A 24,362-nucleotide genomic window follows, 5' to 3' on the forward strand; every position below is an offset into this window, starting at 1 on the left:
AGGGATGCTTCTCCACACCCATCCTCCACCTCCCCTCCATCCCTCTGGGGAGCCTGTGGTAGGAAAATACCCTCAGCAGTGTCACCTGCTCCTCTCCAAGCATAGCCTGGGGGTCTCCAGACAGCAACAGCTTTTGCTCAGGCTGGGGTAAGCAACCTGGGGTACCAGTGGCCATTGAGCCCACCCAAAGTTCACTGCTGAGAAGCTCACCCCTTCACTCTGTGGCGAACCAGCTTCCAGGATGGAAGCATGGGAGATCATGGTGAGCCAGGGAGACCAGCAGTGGATTGGCCAAGTATTGCTCACAGGTATTAGCTCTGCACCTTGCAGGTGCCTCTCTGCTGTCCCATGATGGCACCAGGTTTTTGCTGCTCAAGAGCAGTGTGAGAGCATTTCCATGCTGATGAGGGGAAGAGATAGTGCTCCCCACCAAGAATGGTCCCCTCCTGCTGGGACATCTGCTTGCCTGCTTGCTCCTAGGAGCAGTGTCTTGGATAAGCACAAGCAGTGACTTAGTCTTGGTCTGCCTCTCTCCATTTCTTCTTTGAGTTATCTACCCAAACATTCTTCTTGGATGCTCCTTTTCAGTTGAGGGAATGAAACCCACAGTTGGGGAAGTCATGTTGCTACCATCTTCTGCCCTGTTGCCTTTGGAGGGGGGAGTTATCCAGAAAGAGCAGAGGTCTCTCCACATGGGTGCTCAGCTCTCTGCCTGCACTGACATTGCTGCAGCTCACACAACACTGGTGCTGCTGGACTCAGCCTTGCAGTAACTTTAGTGAGCATTTTGTGGCCCTGGACTGCCTCGGGATGCCATTAGCTTCTCCATTAGGAACTAGTGGGAGAGAGCTGGCAGATGTTGGTGCCTTTACTTGACCAATCACACAGATCATGGACTCATAGAATCATTTTGGTTGGAAAGCACCTTTAAGATCATTGAATAAAACCATTATCTAACTCTACCAAGTCTGGTGCTAAACCATGTTCCTTAGCACCACATCTGTGTGTGTGTGTTTTAAACACCTCCCAGGATGGCAGTTCAACCAGCTCCCTGGGGAGCCTAGTGAAGAAGTTTCTTCTAATATGCAGTGCAGATGGTGCTCCTGCCTCCCCTCTTGAAGGTGTATTTTCCAATGCATGGGTGGGATTTCACCATCCTGCCTGACTACACAGTGATGGAAGCAGCTCCTGGGACTCCCATGTAAGGGTTGCATGCACAGGGCCACCCAAAGCAGTTGCAAAGCTTCTTTATTCCAACCCAAACATCTGCATTTCCAAATATACTCCTTCACTATCTGAGGCAGGAGGACACAATCGTGACGTTAACTTCATGGTGTGGTGCTACGTGCCTGACAAACTGGTTGAGGCTTCAGCCATTTCTCTTAGACAACAAACACCTTTCAACCAGCAGACTCCTGCTGACCTGACATTTCTTTGAATGTATGTCCCAGAGTGGGAAACTCCTACCCATCCCCTACTTCCACACACACCAGCATGCTGTCTCGGTGCCACATGGTCCAAATTCTGGCATTTCAGTGCAAGAGCAGTGAAGGATTTGGTGCACAGGGTACAGCCAATGCTGCACAGCACCTGGAGCTCATTGTCTCCTTTGTGAAAGGAAGAGAAGGAAGCTGTGGTCTGGTCATTTTGGCCTGTCCAGAGCACTCGCCACCAGGGCCTGCTCAGCAATGCAGCTTGCCTCTGCTGATAGATTTGTGGAAAGCATCAGAAATGTTGAACTTGTCTTCTGCTCCACAGCAGAGCTACCAGTGCTTTGTTTTGCTCTAAGCTGGGCAGCTGCTGGCTACACTGCTCTCTGCACTTGTAATGGTCATTGTCACAGCATCATGGAATCACCCTTTGCAAAAGACCTGAGGCTCATCAAGTCCAACCATAGCCTAACACCTCCCAGTACACAACTGTTAAACCATGTCTCTAAGCAGCTCATCCAAATGTCTTTTAGACACCTCCAGGAATGGTGACTCCACCACCTCCCAGGGCAGCCTGTTCCAGTGGCCCTTTTGGAAAAGACATCTTTCCTAACATCCAGTCTAAACCTCCCCTAGTGCTGCTTGAGGCCATTTCCTCTCATCCCATCATGTATTACGTGGGAGAGGAGGCCAGCCCCCAGCTTGCTACACCTCCTTTCAGGTAGTTGTAGAGAGCCATGAGGTCTCCCCTCAGCCTCCTGTTTTCCAGGCTGAACAACCTAATTTTGTGGGTCCTGAGTTCAGATCATCCTCCCTTTTTAGAATGAGTGAACGACACTGACACAGCCATCACTTCTCCCCTGCACACCTACCTTCCCCTGGGATGCTTAGAAAGGTGTCGGAGCCCTCCTTCCACACCACACAGCTCTCTATTCTGCAGGAAGGGGTGGAAGCTGTACTTGAAAACGATTGTTCCTTCAGGAAAAAAGAAGAAAGGCGGTGGGGACAAATGGGTTTTCTCCCTCCCACCACCATGTCCAGCGGAGATGGGAGGTCAAACTGTGAGTTAGGACAGAGTGATGCCAGCCTGAGCATGCAGCCATGCCCTGGGGAAATGGGGCACTTTGTGTCTCTGGACAGAGTATTGCCTCTTACCTTTGCTCAACGCTGCCTGTGCCACAGAGCTTCTCTCTTAGGTGGTTTGTTGAAGCTTTTCCTCCTTCCCCCCACCAAACACAACCCTTAATGTGCTACAGTAAATGGGGCTGCCCTGGCTCATCACAGAGCTCAGGCCCTTTGCCGTAGGAGAAGCAGGAGTAGGGCTGTTTCAGCGGGCAGGAGCTGAAGAGAGATTTTCTTTCCTGGGTCTGTAAGCAATCGCTGCTCTACAGTCTGTATTTTTCCACTTGGGAAAACCAGGTTTGGGACAGATGCTACAACAGCAATCTGAAATCAGATTTAACAGTTAGGGCTTTATGCACTGCAGCAGAACAGAGGTTCAAAGGGGAGGGAAGGAGAGAGCCTGCAGCTTGCCAGTTGGAGGGATCCATTTAAAGAAGCAATAACAAAAACACACACACGCACCACCCCCCCAAAGAAAGCCTTCTTGCAGGCACGGCCTCAAGTAGATGCACATGAAGCCACAAAAGAGAGGGAACTGCCTGCACTGATGTGTCTGTCCCCAGCCAGAAAAACATGCTTAGGGCAATATGCACAAACTGAAGAGAGACAAACCAGGATGACATTGCTGGACCCAAAACAAAGTCCTCAAGGAAATAAATTCCCTGATCAGTCGGCATCTGGGCTCCAGGTCCTGAACAAACAAATACGGCACACAAAATGGACAACCATAACCAAGGACATCTGACATTCTACTCAGCTGGATGGGACATTAAATGGGAGTTCAGATTTCAGGGAATGGCATTTAACCTGGATATCACGCTGCCCAGATGAATACTTTCTCCACTGCTGAGGTCATCTTCTCCCTCCTCTTCTGTTTCAGTCCTGTTTCCATCACCAAAACTGTCTTGCAAATTCAGGATGAGCTCTCTACCAACTACACACGGTAAGTAAATCATCTAGCTTTAAACTCTCCTGATTCAGGCTGTTCCTCTCTTCTTCTTCAGGGTGGAAACCAGCAAACCATATCACTTCAGAGCAGAAACACCAGCTGATAACATAATCCTGACATTTGCTTGCTGCAGATTAAAGAAAGCTGTAGTAATTACTGGAAAACCTGTAAGTTTTGGTTCTGTCAATAGCCATCTGTATTCTCTATCGCTAGAGCACACTGATGTTTGATGTCAGATTTCCCACCCCCGGTAACTAGCACAGTGTTGACCCAAAAGTAGCATTGTGAAAAGTCATTGAAAGAACTTCACTGTATGTATCACTGCTGACACCACAGAACACTGCCTCTTGTAGCAGGAAGAATTTCTGGGACCTTTGATTTCCCAGCATCTGCTGAGGCTGTTGACAGATGAGTCACAATTTGATGCAGTGAGGGTACCAGGCCCTTTGGTAGAGAAGACATCACAGAAAACATTATGGAGCTTTCAGGTTTTGGCCAGTGAGAACTACAACCTGGCCTGAACTGGGAAAACACCACTAGAAAGCCAACCAAGAATTAGTTTATTCATAGACTGCTTACTTTCAGCTTTGCAGCCAACCTAGCTTGTGAAGCTCCTGAGCTGACTTTCACCTGGTGCATGGAAGTGCTTTATGAACCCAGGTAAAAACTAACATTCAGTTAATGGCCCACAAGCTAAACAGACAGAACTGGGACACTTAGTGAAATTCTCCTCTCCAGGGAAGGTGGTCTGGTCAAAGCCAAGAGTAGAAGCAAGAGTGAGCAGTTTCTAATGACACAATCCCTAATTGTGTAAGTCATCACTTTGACTCAGCTCCAAGAAAGCATGTCCACACAAAATGCTATTTGCATTAACTACACTTAGCCAGGCCAAGTCCTGCACCCACTGCACTTACATGGTGGAACTTAATGTTGACCTCAGTGAGTCACAGGCACAGTTCTCAGTTGTGTGGGAGTAAAACCAAACTCACAGTCAAAATCTGGACACAATAACAAAGAGCTGCCCATCTTGAGTTGTCTAGCTCAAGCCTCTGGTCTGCAGGTAATTCTCCTCCCTCATTCACTGACCGCCCACTCCTGAACACAAGACAAAAGACTTTGACAGGAAGCTCCAGCAGATTTTATTCAATGGTATACAATAGGGAGAAATTAAGATTACAGAAGAATTGTACACACTACTGATGTTTCAAGTCGCTAAAACAAACCCATAGTGACAAGAATGACTGAGGCTGACAACGTAACAAGAAGCATGGTGACCATCTCTCTAGTGTCCATACCTGCAAATACACAATATGTTAATGCCTTTTAAAGAATCATGTTTCCTACTAGTGCTGCTAGATTTATTCTCATTCCACCATGAAGTAATTAACAGGTAACACAGATGAAGATGCTGTGGAAATCTCAGGAAGAGCTCCACATTTCAGTTCCCCCCAAAGCCTATCCAGATACTAGTCTGAAGGAGCTTCAGCAATTCACAATACTGCATGCAACAGACCCTCAGTATAGTCATCTTTTGCCTTGAGTCCCATGGCAAATATAACCTGCATGGAAACAAGGTCAAGGCTTGTCTGAGCACCAAAGGCCTTACTGAACACCCAGAAGATGATGTTCATCCACGTCTCCATTTCTCATCATGCTGCCTATGCAATATTACATCACAAGCCAGGCCATATGGGCTCAGTTTTCCTTATGTATTCATTAAACATCTTCATATCAAAACTACGGTGCCTGTCATGTCAATTTGCACAGCTGCCTGTGAACCAGATCCCAAAGGTAATCCTGAACAGTCATAATACTGGTTTTGCTTTGTTTTAATTTGAATTAATTATTAACAACAACAACAGAAAAAAAAAAAAGGGATGGGGAGAGGGAAAATCCACTTGAGAAAAGATTCATGGATAAATGGTGCAGAATGATGCAAGTAACTGGCAAACTTCCTAACTACTCTCAACATTACAATTCTCTCTCAAAATACAATTAGCCTTCCAACCCATCCATGGCTCTCCTATTATTATTCTAACAATAGACCTTTGAAAAACACAAAACAAAATAAAGAATACAAAAATGATGAACAAATGGGCCGAGGCTGTAGCAATGGCTACATGGACATTTGATTTCCAGATGCTAGGAAATCAGTCTATTAATCTCTGAGCCTATTAGAGCTATAAAACAAATCACCAAGATACAGAGGGACCCAGTAAGACTTCTGGCACCTCAGCAGAAATGCTCTTGAACACAAGCAACTAAATTCAGGTCACTCGAATTGCCCATGTGGCAGTATTCACCTGAGGCTTCACTTGCAGTGAATTCTGCTTCTCTTCTGCTCTCCATTCTTTGGAGAGAATGTCAATAGAAATTGCTGTTTTGTAACAACTCTCACTTACCCCACAGCTATTTGGGCTTCCTTCAGAGCTCATCTAGCACCGGGTGACTAAGGAAAGGTCCTTATCAAGGAAGGTGTAGAAAAGGATTCTTTCCCAACAGCAACTATGTCCTCAAGCCCACAAATGAGAAAGACTATCTGCATATCTGACATTGATCATTTCTATTAACAGAAGGAGAATTGGATTTCTCATCTTGAGATCTGTGCAGGATACCTACTTTTGGAACTCCCATTCCCTGTTGTCCAGCGGACATACTTGGCGAGTTTTGAGCCAGCGAGAGATGCAGTGGAAGTGGAAAGCATGCTGGAAGAGAAAGTCCAGATCACATCATTTCAGAACACATGACTGTATCTCAATGTGAAAACTACCACTGAAAGCACCATGGTAAGAAGAGTGCATGCAAAGGTGGGGAGGACTCATCAGCCAGCTCGCTGGTAAACACCAAGGAGTTGATCCACATTTTCAGGGAGGAAGGGAAGATTAGGGAAATGGCAGCAGGGAGCCTGTTCCACAGTGCATGCAATGGCAACTGACTCACTTCTGAGGAAGGAGAGAACAGAGTTTAGCAGCTGCTAAAATTGGCAGAGCAGATGCTGATAAGAAGCATAATCAGAAAGACAAGAAAAAGGATTTCACAGTGAGTATCAGGGATGATATGTATGTATAAGTGCTGAAGCTTTCTGCCAGTCTTCTGGACAAACCAAAGCCTGAATAAAAATGAGCTTGCAAAATTACAAAGAAAAAAACCCCAAAACCTATTAAATGCTTAATGAAAACACCCTTTCCCATATCCCATACAGCTACTCAAAAGCAAGGTTCCACTTGGTAACTCTTTGCAGACAAAAACCTAGTTTTGATACTGGCATGGTTAAAAGAGTTGCTCTCGTTCTCTACAAACAGAAGTGGAACATTTATAATCCTGTTCCAACATTATCACGCTGTAACTTGATCCCATAGCATAGTGAGGATGGGACTGAGCCAGGGGAGATACAGGCTGGATGTTAGAAAAAAGTTCTATACAGAAAGAGTGATTGCACATTGGAATGGGCTGCCTGGGGAGGTGGTGGAGTCACCATCACTGGAGGTTTTTAGGAGAAGACTTGACGGGGTACTTGGTGCTGTGGGTTAGTTGCTTGGGCGGAGTTGGATTGGTTGATGGGTTGGACGCGATGATCTTGAAGGTCTCTTCCAACCTGGTTTATTCTATGTATTCTATGTATTCTATGTAGTTATTCCATTATGGAAAATTTATCTTCCAACTCAGGCCCAGGCTAGCTAAAAGGTATGCAAGTTTGAGTTCACATGCTAGTGGGACCACGTACAAAGGAGCGCATACGGCAACGAAGAGCCGGAGATTATACGCTGCAACTGATGTGATCTTCCTCCAAAATGGGAAGCAAATCACCTAGTTACCCCATACTGACTCCTTGAATCAGCCTGCACAAAGACAAATCAAGCATGCTGACACCCAAGTAATCCTATTACCAGGAGGGAAAAAAAGGCACAGCTCCCAGGCAGACTCTTGATCAGGAAAATCATGCTCAGAATGAAAGATCTGTTCTTCTTAAAAAAAGGGACAAAAAACAACAGGGGGAGGGGAAGGGGGGCAGGGTGTGTGTATAAAGGTCTATCTTCCTCCCTTCTCTTCTTCTCTATTACATCTCTTCCCACTCCTGCCTTTCCCCCCCGCCACTTCTCTCCCTCTTTTCTACACTCTCCTAAACATACAGTGTTTCAAGTGATTTTTTTTCTGGTGGATTATCTGGAAGATTCCATAGAACTTGTTTTGTCCAGAGTCATGAAAAAAGGGGGAGAGCATCATTACACACAAGCTCTGCAGTAAATCAGATTTCCTTACATTGCAGACACCCCATGCAACTGTGCACTCTTCAGAGGTAGCTGATGCTTGGTTTGCTTGACATTCTATGCCTGTGAAAATAAACACATATATGCAGGAGCAGACACACATGCAACACCCAGTGGTAAATTTCTTCATAATGACAAGTGAAAAGGAGGAGGAAAGAGCAACTTGTTTCATTTAATACATCAGAAAGTGTCAAGAGCTATGGTTTAATGTGTACTGCTTTCCCAAGTGTATCAGAACAAAATATACCTCATCCTGCTCTCCTCCATCATCTGCTGTTTCAAAGTTCCAGGGGACAAGGGTACACAGCTCATCTAAAGACAACCTGGGTCTGCCTCCCTACTTTTACAGATAAATGGTTTTCATTTGTTTTTCTCCTCTGTTTTGAGAGCTGTCTTTTGATGATCAGGTGAAGATATATTTACTTAAACTTCCTAGCCAGGTTTCTCTAAATATCAATGCACTGTCCTCTCAGACATTATGTACTACCAGCTGTATTTACAAATTCCTTTGCTCATGTAATGCCGGAGTTTGCTTGTCTTTCTTCTGTAGTCTTGTGGCAGGCACAATAGGAAATAGTTTTTAAATGTATGCTTAAAATCTTTTATATCTTGAAGCTGAGGACACAGGATGATCACAAAAAGGATAAAGACTATGGGTTTGGGTTATAGTTTGGGGGGTTTTTGTCAGGCGGCATGGGTGAAGATGAGAGAGAGTGAGGAAAGAGGGAAGAACAGCACTGAGAAAATAAATGCAGCAACCTGATTCTTCATTTTAGACCCTGAACAACTCACTTCTGCTCCAGCTCAAGAAGAAACTTCAGGAGGGAAAAAAAGCTACTTTCAACTCCTCAGTAGTCAACAGCACAAACCTAAGACTTACATTTTATTGTCTGCTAAAGGATGGTTTCTTTAAAAGTCAAGCCTAAATGACTTAAAAAGATGTGCTGATAGATGATCAGTTTAGAACTCAATACATGGGCTTGTTGCTTGCTTGTTTTTCAGATCTTATTTTCCTGGCAAAGCAAGTGTCTGAATGAGCTCCAATTCTCTGTTCACTGTTCATGTGGCCAAATATGCTCAGAGGAGAAGGAATTTGATTCACCAATTAAAGATTAAAACAAACCAAACCAAAACAACAACTTTAAAACCTCACAGGTTTGGCTGGAAACTGTGATTAAGAAAGTGGAAGATGGTCAAGAATCTTGAAGGGCATTGGACATTTGTTTAAAATGTGACACCCAAAATTGCTGCAATAACTTTGCTGCTACTGCAGTGTAGACTCATGATCTTACTGAGCTCTAAATAATTGGCATGAGCCTCTACAGTAACAGAAAAGGAATAGTAGGAAAGGGAGGGGAAATCAATTTGCAAGAAGAAAAGTCAACTGGTAAGCAAACTTTAACTCAAGAAATCTCTGCTGAAAGCAAGGAAAATACTTTAGCACATAATACCCTTAACTTGGTTCTTCTCCTCTTTCCCTGGTGGACACAGGATTTTTAGCATATTAGATCTGAAGTCCATCTAGCCCATTTTTATTTAATTTTCCCCAGGCGTTTAAGCCATCTCTAGTTTGACTTGGAGTGAGAGGTTTAGCCCTTTGAGGAGCAGCTAAGGACTTTGGGTTTGTCTAGTCTGGAGGAAAGGAGGCTAAGGGACAAGCTCATTGCTCTCCACAGCTTCCTGGGCATGGCAAGTGGAGAGGGAGGTGCTGATTTCTTCTCCTGGTTATCCAGTGGTAGGACACATGGGAATGGTTCAAAGCTGAGACAGAGGAGGTTTATACTGCACATTAGGAAGCATTTCTTTACCAAGAGGGTGGTAAAACACTGGAATAAGCTTCCTAGAGAGGTGGTTGATACTCCAAGCCTGTCAGCATTTAAAAGGCATTTGGACAATGCCTTTAATGACATTTTTAACTTTTGGTCAGCCCTGAACTGGTCAGGCAGCTGAACAAGATGATTGCTGTAGGTCCCTTCCAACTGAACTAGTCTAGTCTAGCTTAGTCTGTTCCCCCAAAATGCAGAGTGAGCTCTTCAATTTAGTTTTTCAAACTTCAGAATTTTACCCTTGTAGTTCTCTCCAGTTTCTTAGAATTATCTGCAGATTTCACTGAATACTTACCCTAAGTTCCCCTCCATCATACCATCATATGACTCCTTCTACTTATAACACCCATGTAATACACTCAGTATTTCCTGTTAGTATCACACTCTCAAAATATATGTACTCAGCTATCATCTTCCATTCCTACTTATGACTTAGCAAACTATATATACTGAGTTCTGTTCTTTTATTCTTCTCAGAAATTTCAAATCATTCAACCTGTTAAGCATCTTGAGACTCCTCTTCAGATTCTATGCAATATGTCTGTCTTTGTGAGGCTGGAATATCAAATATGGTATATCAGTTGTGCCACCAAAGAAAAGAGAAATGTGGTATATCAATTATGCCACCAAAGAAAAGAGATGTTATTTTGGTGGCTCATTTTACACAGTTCAGAACAATGCCAGTTACCTTAATGCAATACTACATTCCACATTGTAGGCCAGAAGATAATCCACTATACTCAACATAGTGTTTAGTGACCACTCCCCAACTTACCATGTTGCAATGAGAGTACCAGAGAGCAAGCCTTTGAAGAAATCAAGAGCACTCCTCAAGTAAAATCTAAGCAGGATCTGGGTCTTTTCAGAGAAGACTGAAATCAAAACACTGAAAATCTCCTCATTCCTCCTGTGCACTGAATACAAACCTAATTGAAGGTAGGGGGAATCCTCAGACTATATTATTACTGAGTCATAATGTACATTCATGAGGAGAACTGCATGACACCTTAACATTGATGCCTGACTTTATAAAGGTAACAATCTCTTGTTAGCACAGCTGGCATTACCTATTGCTCTTTTCATGTCCTCCCTTTCAAGGTTTCTCCTCCTCACTAGGAGAGGGAGCTATTTGCATCCTGCATTTTATCAAATTGAATCTTGTGCTGTTCTTCCCTGCACATTCTATTAATTTTTCCTCAATTTCCCATCACTTCACATCTTATGCTTGAAAATCTAATTAAAGTGTTGTTTAACAACATTAATGATCTGTTAACAAGGAAGTAAGTAAAGCCAGAGCCAGCACTGATCTCGGAACACCAATTTAGATACTCCTTCTACTCTGTACACTGTCAATATTGGTCTGTCATTTGCAGTCCAAGCTTTTCATAGCATTGCTCATACCCAAATTAATAACAAGTTATGCTGGAGGAACTAAAAAAAATGACACAAACAAACAAACAAAGCTACTTATTTTTCCTTTACTGTTTTTCCTCATCTACATGCAGGTTCTCAACCCCGCTCCCATTTTGGCAGGATCATTAGGGTTTCATTACTGGAAAACAACACTGGTCCACTCTCTCTCCAGGTCCTCCACACCTCTCTTTCATCCTCATAGGTCCTGTTTGCTATTTATAAAAAACAGCAAATAAGTGAGACAGCATTGGGTCTCTCATGGGAGACAGCAGTGATTTGGAGGCAAATCCATAGAATGAAACACATCAGCATCCACTATTTTCCAACACAGCCCACTTATTATGAATAATTATCCTGAATGACAGGATTATATGTATTTTTATATAAACATATTTTTACATACTTACATATAGATATATAAAAATGCTATAAATGCAACTTCTGTTCCACACAAATCCTTAAAGATTCCATTTGCCTGTCAGTGATGTGCTTTCCTTTCCAATATATCAAAATACAAACAGATCTGTCCCAAAGCAGAGAGGTGAACTGGCTTAACCCATGTTCAGGCCTGTGTGTTACAGTGTGTTTTCACGAAGTACAGCAATGTCTGAACATAGCTTTGCAATTATTATGTAAATATGAGGTAAAATCAGGTGCATCTCTCACCAGCTGGGACTATGAACTTGAGGTCTCAATTTTCTCAAGCAGTTTATTTTCATGCAGGCTTCCTGACAGCAAGTTACCATTACCAGTAGTTTCAAGGGTGATTGCATAAAATCAAAGTGCAACAAAACCATCACAATGTACCTGGCTCCTTGTTTTGGGGGTTCCACAATCTTCACATTTTAGTAATACAGGTGAACAAGACAAATTTCTGTCTTGGGGATATTAAAGTGTCACACATCCCTCATAACTGAAACCAGATGGACAGCTATGGTGTCAGCAGTATCTTGTCAGTTTTGAGGGAAAAATAAAAAGGTTTTGTACTCATTACCAATTCTTTAAGGGACTGAAAAGCATGCATACCTATTTCATGATAGAAATTTGCATACTTAGTTCCATTGTCACTTTCTTTTCCTACACAGCAAATATGACTATACAGCAAGAAATCAAACCAATACTAGCAATATATTGGTTTTGATTTAGGCATTGGACTATCTTCCTTTGTAAATGAACAATTAATTCTCTAGGTGGCTATAAAACTCCTCATAACACTAAATTATTTATGCAAGGTAGTCACTGCTCCAAGCCCTTTCTGGCCAGAAAGTGTTAGAAGATTTTTATCCTAATAAGTGTTAATAAAAAGTTGATACCCATAGCAACATCCCCAACTCTAAAATCTAATATCTCTCTTTATGAGCAATAGCTGTTGTGTCAATAATTTCAGTTCCTCCTGGCTCTTTATTATTACTCCCTTTCCTCTCTGTTGCATCTGAAATAGACTCAGCAGCATCATTTTGTCTGAGGATGTGGTATCAAGTGATGCTACTCTTTACAAGAACAGGGTGAGGGAAAAGCAGTAGGGTTACAGAGGTCACAAAACCAGGTTATAGGACTTCAGCATTACAAAAACTAGAGCTTAACATTTGCACTGTGAAGAGTTAGTTCCTAACTAAAAGATGCATTTTCTCCATTATACCCTCAACAGGGAAAGTTTCAGCTGTGCATCACATGCAAGTCCAAAGTGTCACTGTCTCCCCCACCATTTACTTACATAGATCCATAATATGGTTTCTGCAAATGGCACAGTTATCAACCACAATGTCCCATGCCCACAGAGCTACTGCGTTCCACTAGAAGGGAAAAAAGGGAAGAAAAACACAATTTTGATTCAGTTTACAGCACACAGAAATTCTTCTTATTCCTCAAGATCCCATGTAACTTTTAAATTTAAAAGTGGGGGTATTTAAAAGAAGATTTTAGAACTTCAGAGCAATTATTTTTCATGATTGCTGGTTACTAGAAAACAGGGGTTCATTCCTCTCACAAACCTCCCAGACTCTCCTTCCAGCCACAAGGCCAAGATAATTCCCATAGCTGCCCCTTTTTTTTTGTGAAACAAATGCAAACACCTCCATTTCTATTCAAAATCCAGAGGCAAGGATGCAGCTCATACATCCTCAGTTCTGATGGAAAGGGCAGTGCCTTGCAGAAAGGCCAATCCAGGTGTCATTTTGTTAAGGGAAATTTCCATTATTTGCAGCAGTTTTTATGGTAATCACCCCCCCAGAGCAGCTGGGGTCAAGAACTAAAATAATCTCTAATGCTACCCTTCACTGGCCCCTAAACAGTCTCCTCTGCAAGAAGGTTGCTAGACAATGACCTACCAGCATGGCTGAATATAAAGTTCTGGAAGTACTACTAAATTAACCTTTCAAAGACAGACTTTGTTTATAAAAAAGAAACAACAAGGAGTATCTCTGTCCCATACTACTTCAGGGGAAGGGCTGGCTACAAATTTCCATGGCAACTTTAGAAAATTGATTCAGAATAAGGACTTTAAGAAAAGCTATGCAGAAAAGCACAGCACCTTTTCATTCCTCCACAAAACCCAGAGTCAGGTGTTCTGTAAATTCATTAAATAAATGGGGTTGCCTTCAATATTCAAAGCAATCCAAAATCACATTGGTAGTCAGGATAATCTTCATTTATTACTTTAGTGGTGTAGATTTTTTTTCCCTTCCATTTTTTCAGGATATGATTGTACTGACTTTCTACTGTGTGCCATTTATGTCTCAATGTTTTCACTGCTTTCCCCCAGTTATGAATTCTGAAAGAGGAATGCACACTGCCAAGTATTGATAAGCAGTATCCATTTTGATAAGCACTTCCAATTTTTCATTAGTAGTGATATAAAAAGTCATCATAATACTACCAGATCAGTAGTGATCTCATTTTTAATCCCCCTCTTCCAACTTCAAGTCTAGCCAGCCTTCTGACCGAGGTACTCATCTCTCAAGGACTTCATCTGCACTCAACGGCAGCTAGGATAAAAGCTCCCAGCACCCTTATCTGTCACACAATCTCAGGTACTTAATCTCTTGCTCCAACATAAACCACTCTTGTGACCTGCAGACCCGTACCGAGTCACACGTGTAACAAGTACCCCTTGCTGGGGAGGAGCAATGCCACTGACACACAAAAAGCGTCCCCGCCTGCTCCTTTCATATACTATTATATCTGTCCCTGTTTCCAAAGAGCAAGCGATCATGTCACCCAAACAGCTCCTCCTGCATAGGCCTGCAGCCCTGTGCAGATAAGGGTTTCCATCGTCGCTGACGGCAACCACATTTCAAACCACATCTACAAGCAGGAATCACAAGAAATGTGTGCCAATATCTAATCAGAGGCCATTTCTCCTCAAATTCTACCTCAGTACAAGTCCACATAGCCACCCCGCTTGCTCTGCACAGGCTTGGCCTATCACCACCATCCAGCTGACACACTGGTGGCACTGGACAGAAAGCCGTATTATGGCTGGCTAGGGGAAGCAAAGCCAGGTTGAGAGGAGAGAGTTTACTGACTACATACACATCGTTGTAATTTCCTTTGAAAAAGTGGGGTGTGGGGGAATAATCAACGACACAAATTTGTGCCGAGTGTCTTACGCAGCACATGGGCTAGCTCAGCCGGCTGGGCCAGAGCAGCCGCAGCTGAGGCGGCAGCAGGATTCCACCCCTGCTCCTCGAGACGAACTGCTCCGACGCTCCATGCAGCGCGGCTGAACCGGTAAAGAGACCGAACAGCCGAGGGCGGCGGAGCCCCCTAACACGGGCAGCCCCCTCAGATCTCCCTCCTCCCGCCCGCACAGCCCAGGCCTCCCGCGCCCGCTGATTGGCCAGCCTCTGCTCCACGTGCGGCGCCCCGCCTCATCCATTGGCCCGGACGCATGCCAAGACTCCCCACAGGCACCGTCCCACCCCTCCCGCCGCGCCGGTGCGGAACCGGGCTCCCGGCTCCGTGAGGGGAGCGGCAAGTCGCCTCTACCGCGCCCCACAGGCCAGCCCTGGCCTCTCCCCCCTCTCTGTGGCCAGCTGGAGGAGCGAGCCGGCGGGCCTCACTTTTTTCACTTCGAAGCGCTTCTTGCCGGCGCCGCTGTTGGTGCCACTAGGAGTATCCACATCCATTGCGGCCGCCATTTTGGATGCGTGAATCGCCCGTCCTGCTCCGCGCGCGTGCGCGGCGGGGAGGGGCGGAGCACCGAGACAGAAGGAGCGGGCGGGGCGAGCGAATGGGCTGGGGCTGGCGTTCGCCCCGCCCCGTCGCCAACAGGTGCGGGGAAGGCCGCGAGAGCCGCCGGGGTAGGCCGGGAGCGCGGTCACGTGAGGGTGGTTCTTAAAGGCGCCGGCCGGGGCGGGGCCGCGCGCGTCCTTCCGCCGTTACCTCATCGCACCCCACCCCCCCACCCCCCACCCCCCCCCCCCGCCGCGGGGTTGCACAACCCGAGGGGAGCGGGAGAGCGAGGGGGCGGTGGGGGAGGCGCATTAAAAGGCCTACGCCGTCTCGATTTTGCCTTGTGCGGTGTTGCTGGGCGAGGCCCGGTCGCCCGTCAGGCGAAGCAGCGAGCGGTTCACCAGTCTGCGTTGGCCCTGCGACTCTTTCTCTTCTTCCTCCTTCTTTCTCCGGCTCCCCGGCAGAAGGATAAATTTTAAGTACTGCCTCAGACCCTACAAACCTGCTGTTCATACTCGGGCCCTGAGTTTCATGTAGCACTTCTCTAAAAATCACTTGGGATTTGTCTGACCTCCTATGAAGGGCTCCGGCCCTTGAACTTCCCTCTTGCTTTCATCCGTCGTAATTAGCAAGCGTAGAACGGGGCAGGATTTTTGGTGTTGCTCCTGTACCGCCAGTTTGCTGTTGTTCGCTTGCAGCCCAGCTTTTATTTTAAACAGAACATCGAATTTCTAGAGACAGAATTTGAGTTGTTCAAAATGCTCTTGCAGCACGCAACTTAGGCTGACAGTAGTTCTAATCAACACGAGATTAACTTGAGTGGCTGGAGCTGCCCGAGTCCTGCCTATTCTGTGGCAAAGCTGGAGACAACGGGCGGTGGAGTTCGCGTTCAGAACTGTCAGTACAGCCCAAAGCACTCTTCTGAGAAGGTCGGTAAGAGTATACCCCAGAATGTGGAAACTGAGGGGATGATACTTCCCAGCAGGTCCTGAAAACATCACCCAGCTTTGCAGATCCTTTTAAATGTGCTACCTCGGCAGAGTCAGCTCCTTTGAAGCAATTTATACACCGTGTAACTGCATGGATGCAGGAAGGAGGAGGTAATAGAAGCCTAGGAAGAACGTTATTTTATATGCATATAGGCAAGCAGTATCTGTCTTGAACCTGTCACAAGCATTTGGGCTAAACAGGGCTATTTCAGTCTGCCTCTATAATTTCCATCTTGCTGAATGCATGGAGGTTTTACCTGAGATCCAGTGACCCCTGGGATGTGATGTCTAGAAGTCTCCAAATAAAGTAAAGCCCTGTGGTAAGAAGAAGACAATGCTACTGTTGGATGTTTGGGGATAATTTTCAGTGGTATTCAAATCTGAAAGAGCACATTTGTGCCTTGACTTAAGTACATCAATGTTCCGCAGAGTCCAGCTGCACATGGAAGTTGCACACACGGATTAATACACCTTTTAACACCTCTAGTTGCCTGCATGGAGAGCTTCCATGTCACTTAACTGCCCCTTTCCCCAAGTGCTGCTCAGTAATGGTACATCTCTTACTGATGACAGCAAAATGAAGTTTCACAGATTCAGGATTTTGTCTCAGTGCTCCTTATTCAGGACTGCAGTGTGAAGGCCATTGCAAAGGAGAAGATTGAAAATGAGAGGTAGGGTGCTTGAGAAAATGGATTTTTCACCTTCAGGAAAATAGCTCTTTTCAAAGCAGAAATTTGCAGGGGTTTATTTATAATGGCAACATTAATTTTAACTCTAAATCTGTGGGCAGCAATGTCCCCAGCAGGACATTGCTCAGTAGGACTCTGGGACAATGAAGAAACATGTACACTAGGATATAAGCATACCAGACAAATGTTAACAGTCATTTTCATTTTAAGTGACTACTGCAATACAAAAGTGTGGTCTGGCCACCTCAGCTGATGCCACCACGGGGTGATGGTTGCCAGTAGCCAGCAATCATATAGGCTGGATTTATCTTTCTGTATCTGGCAGCAAAAAGAATGTAGCAATGCAGATCTTAAGTCTCACTGAAGAGACAGTGGTGTTTTCAGAAAAGAAGGTAACAAACATGGTGCAGAAGAGAATTTATATCTGTATTTAATTAATACTTACTGAATCAAGTATGCAGATACACAATACATGCAATGGGAAGAGTATTCAGAGCTCTCCAGCATGCTTCCCAAAGTGAAATTAGTCATTATAGTCTTCAGTAGTCTGCACTTCATATAAAGGTCTAAGCTACCCTCTTTACATGAAATAATGTGGGGTTTGTTGATTTTTCTGCTATCTCTAATTTCTTTCCTCAAAGTGCAGCCCCTCAGACCTGTTTCCCTCCTCCTAGGGCTATATGCTAGAGTGTCAGTAGCTGCTGCAGAAAGAAAGGCTGCACCTTTGAAAAATGTCAGCCTCAAAAGAAATGAAACTCTGTGGTGCACATTACCAGGGATGCTTTGAGGAATGGATCATTTTTCAAATCATCAGGACATGCAGGGGAAAAAGAGGAGACTGCTAAGACAAAAAAAGCAGGGAGACAGACAGGCTAGGTGACACATAACAACTGCTCTGAATATGGTTAGTCCCAATTAAAATGAGACAAACTCCCTCTCCTAGTTGTCAAAAACTGTTCCAACAGACAAGGTACCAACAACCTGATGACTCTAGTGCACTTACCTTCCAAAATTAGTGTATTTCATTTTGGTCATTGCCTGTCTCCTTTACTCTCATTCTGTTGGTAGTTTGTTGGGTGTTGGTTGTTTTCTGTTTGGTTTGGGGTTTGTTGTTATGGTGGGTTTTTTTCCTTTTTTTTCTTTTTCTGCAGCCACCAATATTTTTCTGTATGGGATTTGTCAAAATTATCTGACAAATGATTCCCCCCTTCCCCATGCACCCTTGGAAAGCATGTGCCTGGCTGGGCTGCTGTGGAACTGCTACTGGAGGGGCAGCTGCTTGTGGCCCTGGCTGTTCACAGCTGCACCCATATAGCAGGGATGGGGTAGAAGGCCTGGTAGTGATGCTTCTGACAAAATTTGTCCCTCCAAGGTGCCAAGACAGAGGCATCCACAACACAGTGGAAAGATGCCCCACAACTAACTGTGTCAGAAGGAAAACACACAGAGAAAAGGTTGCTTTGCTTTTCAGTCCTCGCTGCCTGAGCCCTTTGCATTCCACTTCCCAGCCCTGCTGGAGCACCTCCCCTATGGCGGCAGGCTGCAAGAATTGGGTCTGTTCAGCCTGGGGACACCTTAGAGCAGCCTTCCAGCATCTGAAAAGGGCCTACAAGAAAGTTGGGGAGTGACTTTTTGCAAGTGCTGGTAGTGATAGGATGAGAGGGAAAGGACTGAAGCTGGAAGAGGGTAGATTTAGACTGGATATTAGGAAGAAATTCTTTACAGTGGGGTTGGTGAGAAACTGGAACAGGCTGCCCAGGGAGGTTGTGGATGCCAGCTTGGACAGGGCCTTGAGCAAACTGGTCTAGTGGAAGGTGTCCCTGCCCATGGCAGGGGGGGTGGAGCTAGATTAAAGTCCCTTCCAACCCAAAACATTCTGTGATTCTATGACAAGATGAGCTGTGTGTCCCTCTGTTCACCCTCAGCATACACTCCAGTGCCACAGGATCTCTCTGGAGCCCTCAGGTCACTCTCAGAAATGAAACTACTCTGAAAGAGAGAACTGCAGCACTTTCAAATGCTTTCCAGAACAGCAACTTTACTGTAACAGTCATGAGTAGGGATGGGCTTTCCAAGACTACCAGCACCAGAGTGGGGGAAAAAAGAGAGGTGGCCCCTTTCTGAGTGCTTAGAAACCTCAGGTTTTTCTCTTGTTTTTCTGTGCTTCACCCTTTCAGTGCTGCCTGCTTGAGGTGTGGTTTCTGTGGCACCCTAAGCAGCATTGAGCAGGAGTTACCTGGTATATGAGTCTAATTCCTATTCAATGGTTACAAACCAAGGAGTAAAATTCAAGTGCATTTTATTACTTTTTAAAGCACTGTAGGGCTGTCTGGCTGCCCTCCAGTTGCTGATGCTAATAAAGCCAGCTGAACTAAGTTGGGATTTCCAGTGCCCTTTGCTTTTGGTTGCCCAGGTCCACAGACAGCATTCACGAGTGACTGTTGGGGCAAAACTGAATCTACTGTCTTTCCTTGTTGCCACAAAACTTCTTGAAGTTCACCAAGTAAGCAGACAGTCTCTCATCGAGGTTCTGTAGTATCCCCAGCTGATTTAGCATGCTTAGCATAGGAAAGCTGAATTCAAAGAACAGAGCTAGAGGGATAGATCAGACAATATATCCCAGAGATTTTTGGACCAGGCTGTGCTTGGTTTGTGCAGAGACCCAACCCCCCTGCCTCTGTGCATGTTTTCCAAATAATGGTTACATTATACCACATGTAGTACCAGGGCTTTGCAATGCATTACTAAAACCTCAAGAGGCAAGTGGAGCCCCCAGTCCCCAGTACTGTAGGTAAAAAGAACAATGAGGTTCTGAGAGAGGAGCAGGTTGCAGCATTTACTGAGATGGTGGTGAGTTGTTGCTCTTCCTTTCTCGTGGCATTTTACCTAAAGCTGCTTGGTAACTTGCAGATAAAATAACACACAACCAGCATGGCAGCTTGAGGTAAGAAGGAGCTTGCAAACCCCAGGATATATAATGACTGTGCCCAATCTCCTGCAGACAGCCTTTCCCCACACATAAGGGGGGAAAAAAGCAGCCGGGGGGTGTGGGTCAAGGCTCAGTGACTGACACTGTCTCCGCAATGGGCGTCTCAGCCCCACACCACACTTGACAGTGGGCTGCAGTTGATACAGAGAAAGATGATCAGGATAGATGGACCCCAGTGCAGTAGGTGGGAGAGGATGTTGGGCTGATTCCACTGTGCTTCGATAAAAGGTCTCAATATATGCCTCCTATGCATCAACATCCTAGTGGTCCCCATCCTAAACCTCACCCCCAAATGAGGAGCTCCACCTCAGAAGGAATCCAACACCATCCCCACCTCCTCGCTGCCGCCCCTTTGCAGTGCTGGGCGCCAAGCTGCAGATGCTGATCACATCTGGCTGTGCTGCCACCTTCCGAGAGAAACCAGCATCCCGGCTTCTGCTCCGAGGAGAGGACATGTTCTGCAGCCAGGCCTGCAGCCTACGCCTGGGTGCCCGGGGAAGCCAGGGCTCTCCTCCCTGCCCATGGCCTGGGGAGGCAAGACGGGGGTCCGAGAGTCACTATGCCTCAGCTACAGCCAGCTGCCGCCAGCTGCCTCTTTTATTCACAAGGCTGAAGAAGAGGTGGAAGAGAGAGACTGCATACAGCAACTGAGGTGAAAAGTGCACACGGAGAAAGAGTGAGGGCTTGAGAGAGAAGAGTCCTGCTTTAACCTGAGCTGGGATCCTGGAGAGATGTCAGAGACAGACTGGGATTGTAATTCAGAGAGGGGGCGAGTCTTTCAGAGGGTAACAGGAAAGTGCTAGCAGGGAAGTGATTGTTTTCAGTCTGAACATACGTCCCAGAAGAACTGCATAAGGCAACAAGAGGCTATGGGACAAAGAGGCTACTGTCCAAGTGAAGGAGACAGCATCACTAACCACAGCAGAGACATCATTTGAGCACTAGGTCACAGTCTGGATCTCTTTTGTTGCTTAGACAAGAGTTTGCCAAGTGCTTTTTATTCTTCTTAAAGAGAGTGCAAAAAAAGGGAGAATGTTATGATAGCTTAACACAAGTAGTTATATTCATCTACTACTGCATGTAAGCAACATTGGAAGATCTGCCAGGCTACTTAACAGTAGCCAGGAAAAACCACAAGAGTAACCAAAGTAGTAGCACAAACTTGCCTGTGTATCAATGAACTCCTACTGATTTGAGAAATCCATGAACCTTCAGTAACACAAGGAGAGGCAGTTCCAGACTGCTGTGTGGGAGACATTAAAGCACTGTTTACAGATATTCTTATCTACAGCTTCTCCCTGACAGTCTTGAATGTGAGAGTCACAGAGGGAATAAGCACTCAAATGAGAAACAAAACCCCACATTATCAACAAAAGGAGGTCTGGAAGCTACCTCCACTGAGTCAAAGGTTTTCATGCTGTTTGAAAGGAGGTGAGAACTATTGAGCTACAGCTTTGCACTTGTCTTCCCCCTGTAATTCTCTGTCTAAAAATAAATAAATATACAGTATCCCAAAATTCCTCCAAAGATCTCTTCTAGCTGAATCAAGTTCCTAACTGTAGGCCCTGCTCAACAAGACACAGTTCACAAGACACAAAGAAGCTTTTGCCATCCTGCTTTGTCTTAATAGGAGAGCGGCTGCTAGCAGTAAAAGCATTTTGTTGAAGCTCCTGGTAGTCATAGCAAAGGCACCATGTGGCAAATGAAAACTGTAAAAATCCAAATCCATGCTTGTCTTTTTAGGGTGGGGAGTCTTGAAGGTGGAGTTCAGATGTGATTTTAGAGGGGGGGAAAAAGTAAAGGAAAATAAAAGAAAATGACACCACATCTTGGAATGACACAAACAAATGGGAGAAAGAGATGATGTGGCCCATGGGCATGGCTATTACCAGTGCAAAAACTATATGGCTATTACAAAATAAGCCAAAAGTGAGTGAGCCAGCAGTCCCCTGCCTCCCACACCACCATAAGCAGGAACAAAAAATTCTGCTACCTAACTTGGGACAGTTCTTAGAAGGCAGGATTTATGCCATTTAACAACTCTCTGTCATGAATGCCTAAATAAAGGTAATATACTGAGTTTAGCCTTACTTTGGGTTCCACTGGAAAGTTCATTACAGCTTCTAGGTCAGTGACTCCCACCAGGGATGGTCTGCCTGCCAGTTCTACACTGAACAATAAAATGAATTAATAAGCTGTCATATTTCTTTGCAGGTTCATATACCTTGCATGCACTTTGCTGTGTCAAATATCCTTCCCTTTAATTTTCAAGCTGAACACAATTGGATTTCTAGAGGCCTAATGGAAAAAAAGGGACATATGAAGCAGCGAGCTTTCACTGATCATACAGCATGAGCTCCCCAATCCTGACAGCTTCAGGAAAAGCAGAAAATAGGAGCAAGCAGAGAAACAAGTGTAAGGCACAGGGCTGGTGCTTTGCTAAGTTTTGCTTTTGGTAATTTACCATTGCAAAGCAGTATAGTCCCTTCCTTTCTCCACTTCAGTTACTGGGATGTGTGTGTTTTGTGTGTTGTTCTGTTCCTTTTTCTCTCTGCTCACCACATTCATAAATTTTATTTCTCAACTCAGTGAAGGATTAACTGATTCCTGTCTGTGCTAGGAGAAAGAGGAAAGAGCTATGTCCAGCACTAGGAATGTTCTCCCACCCACCTGCAGCATCATCAAGACTTTAAGAAGAATAGAACAATAGGGAGGTTTCAGCATGACAAATAGAAAGTTCTGTACTGAGTGAGAGTTTACTACAACTATCAAGGGGGTAATTCCTTTACCTCAATATACAGAAATACTCATGAAGTTACCATGGAAGATTCTTATGTTCAAGTTCATTCTCATCCCATAACCTTCTTCACAACTCTGCAATCATTCAGACAACCAGTTGCACAGATTTGAAGGGGAATATTATAAATCATTTGGAGGAGCCACTAAAGCTGGAAAAAGAAAGAGGCCAGAGATCTGGCAATGCTATACACATCCAAACCATCATCACAAAACAAAGCCTTACCTTCCTTTGTTCAGAGAGTGACAAAGTACCTACCACTGCATTTAGAGACATTCTTCCTGCTGGGGGTTGGACTGGCAAAGACAGCTTCTGCAAATGCACATCAAACAGCAGCCTTTGGGAGGAAAGGGGTCTGAACCTGAGGAAGAGGCCTTCACACTCGTCTTTTGTACAGCAAAACTGTCAATTGGCTAAAAGAAAAGTGCAAGAAAACAATTCTTCAGTTCCAAGACAGGGGAATATGGAGCAGATGACAATTTATCTGGTTAAGAGTGAGGTGGGGGAGGTTGAAAGACCAACAGTCTCCAGAAGCAACTTGCATTCCCATGTTATTTCATAAATAATGAAGGTGGCTGCTCATGCTACACCACTTGCCCATTTCCTTCTGTCTTCCCCTTCTCCAAAGAGCCCTTTAATTCCATCTCTGCATTACCAGTCAAAATGGAGCATGGAGCATTTTGCATCTCCCATTTCTTTGCTGAGAGAGCAAAATCTCTCTGTGGAGAGAGCTTTCTACAGAAATTTCCCTATAGGTTTAGAGGTTGTGAAGATAAAGGGGCATCTCTGCAGTCCTCCAAGCACCTTTAGTGAAGCCTCAGGAGAGAGGAACAATAATCTACTCTGTGAAAACACCAGAGCTGCTGTGAAAGAAAACTAAAGGTAGGAAACCTTAGGTGTCTCAGTCTCTAGCAAACACAAACTAGAGGGGATTTCCTTTAAACTCACTTTGGATCCTTTTAGCCTGTGATACTCAGAGGAGGCCTTCTCCTGCCACAGTCTGGTGAGTGGTGGTGTTCCTGATGCCACCCACGAGTAAAGGATGTCCGTCGTTTGGCAGTGAACAGCTTTATAAACACAGCTTTCAGCTGAACCTTCCATGTTTGGAAGCTTCTTACCACAGTTCATAGTCACCCCTCCTTTCCTGACAGGGATGAGCAGATTTCACTCCATTAACTGATCTCCCTCGGGTTCACTGTTTAACTTGAAAAGAAAGTTCTTAAAGAACCTGGAGATGTCATTTGGGATTTGTGTACAACACAACAGTGGTTTGCTGGCAGCAGCTTAATTTAAATTGGATTTCACATCAATTCATTGACCAGCTGAGGAACCCCGTGTGGACACACTGATGTGCCTTAAGACTTGGCTTAAAATCAGCTCCTAATCGATTTAAGCTCCACTGATCAGGTTTAAATATGTATTTAAAAGGTCAACACGGCCTTGTGCATTGATTTAATGAGATGATATTGAAAGCCACGCTCGGGTACACTGCTGTAGCTCTGTGTAAGAACTGTCCAAGTTAGTGTAATATGGATTGTCAAAAGATACAGAAACATTCCTACCCCTTGAAGCTTGCAAATTCATTCTCCTGATTGAATGCTAGCAAGACAGAGGCTGATGGATCTCTCCTCTGACGGAGCCACATATTGATTTTATCATTAGTTATACAAAACAAATGCCTGATTTAGTAAGAGGCATCTTTTATGCCTTCCCTTGC

General features: G+C 44.8%; 1 protein-coding gene across 1 annotated transcript; it reads right to left on the minus strand.

The window, feature by feature from the left end:
- Nucleotides 1-4,622: 4,622 nt before the first annotated feature.
- RBX1 (ring-box 1) lies at nucleotides 4,623-15,203 on the minus strand. The gene is made up of 5 exons (XM_054167920.1): nucleotides 15,070-15,203; nucleotides 12,723-12,801; nucleotides 7,762-7,832; nucleotides 6,121-6,206; nucleotides 4,623-4,796 (listed from the first exon to the last, which is right to left on the minus strand). Exons 1-5 carry the CDS (start codon nucleotides 15,145-15,147, stop codon nucleotides 4,784-4,786), a joined length of 327 nt encoding a protein of 108 aa, XP_054023895.1. The 5' UTR covers nucleotides 15,148-15,203; the 3' UTR covers nucleotides 4,623-4,783.
- Nucleotides 15,204-24,362: the final 9,159 nt, after the last annotated feature.

The sequence above is a fragment of the Dryobates pubescens genome, chromosome 15 (genome assembly GCF_014839835.1).
Source record: "Dryobates pubescens isolate bDryPub1 chromosome 15, bDryPub1.pri, whole genome shotgun sequence".
In the NCBI taxonomy this organism is placed as follows: domain Eukaryota; kingdom Metazoa; phylum Chordata; class Aves; order Piciformes; family Picidae; genus Dryobates; species Dryobates pubescens.

Coding starts and splice junctions, on each gene's coding strand:
- RBX1 (XM_054167920.1), bottom strand. CDS start 15,147: ATGGCGGCCGCAATGGATGTGGATACTCCTAGTGGCACCAACAGCGGC. Junction 12,802..15,069: donor AGCGCTTCGAAGTGAAAAAA/GTGAGGCCCGCC, acceptor TTTCCCTTCTAG/TGGAACGCAGTAGCTCTGTG. Junction 6,207..7,761: donor TTGCATGGGGTGTCTGCAAT/GTAAGGAAATCT, acceptor TTTCTCTTCCAG/CATGCTTTCCACTTCCACTG.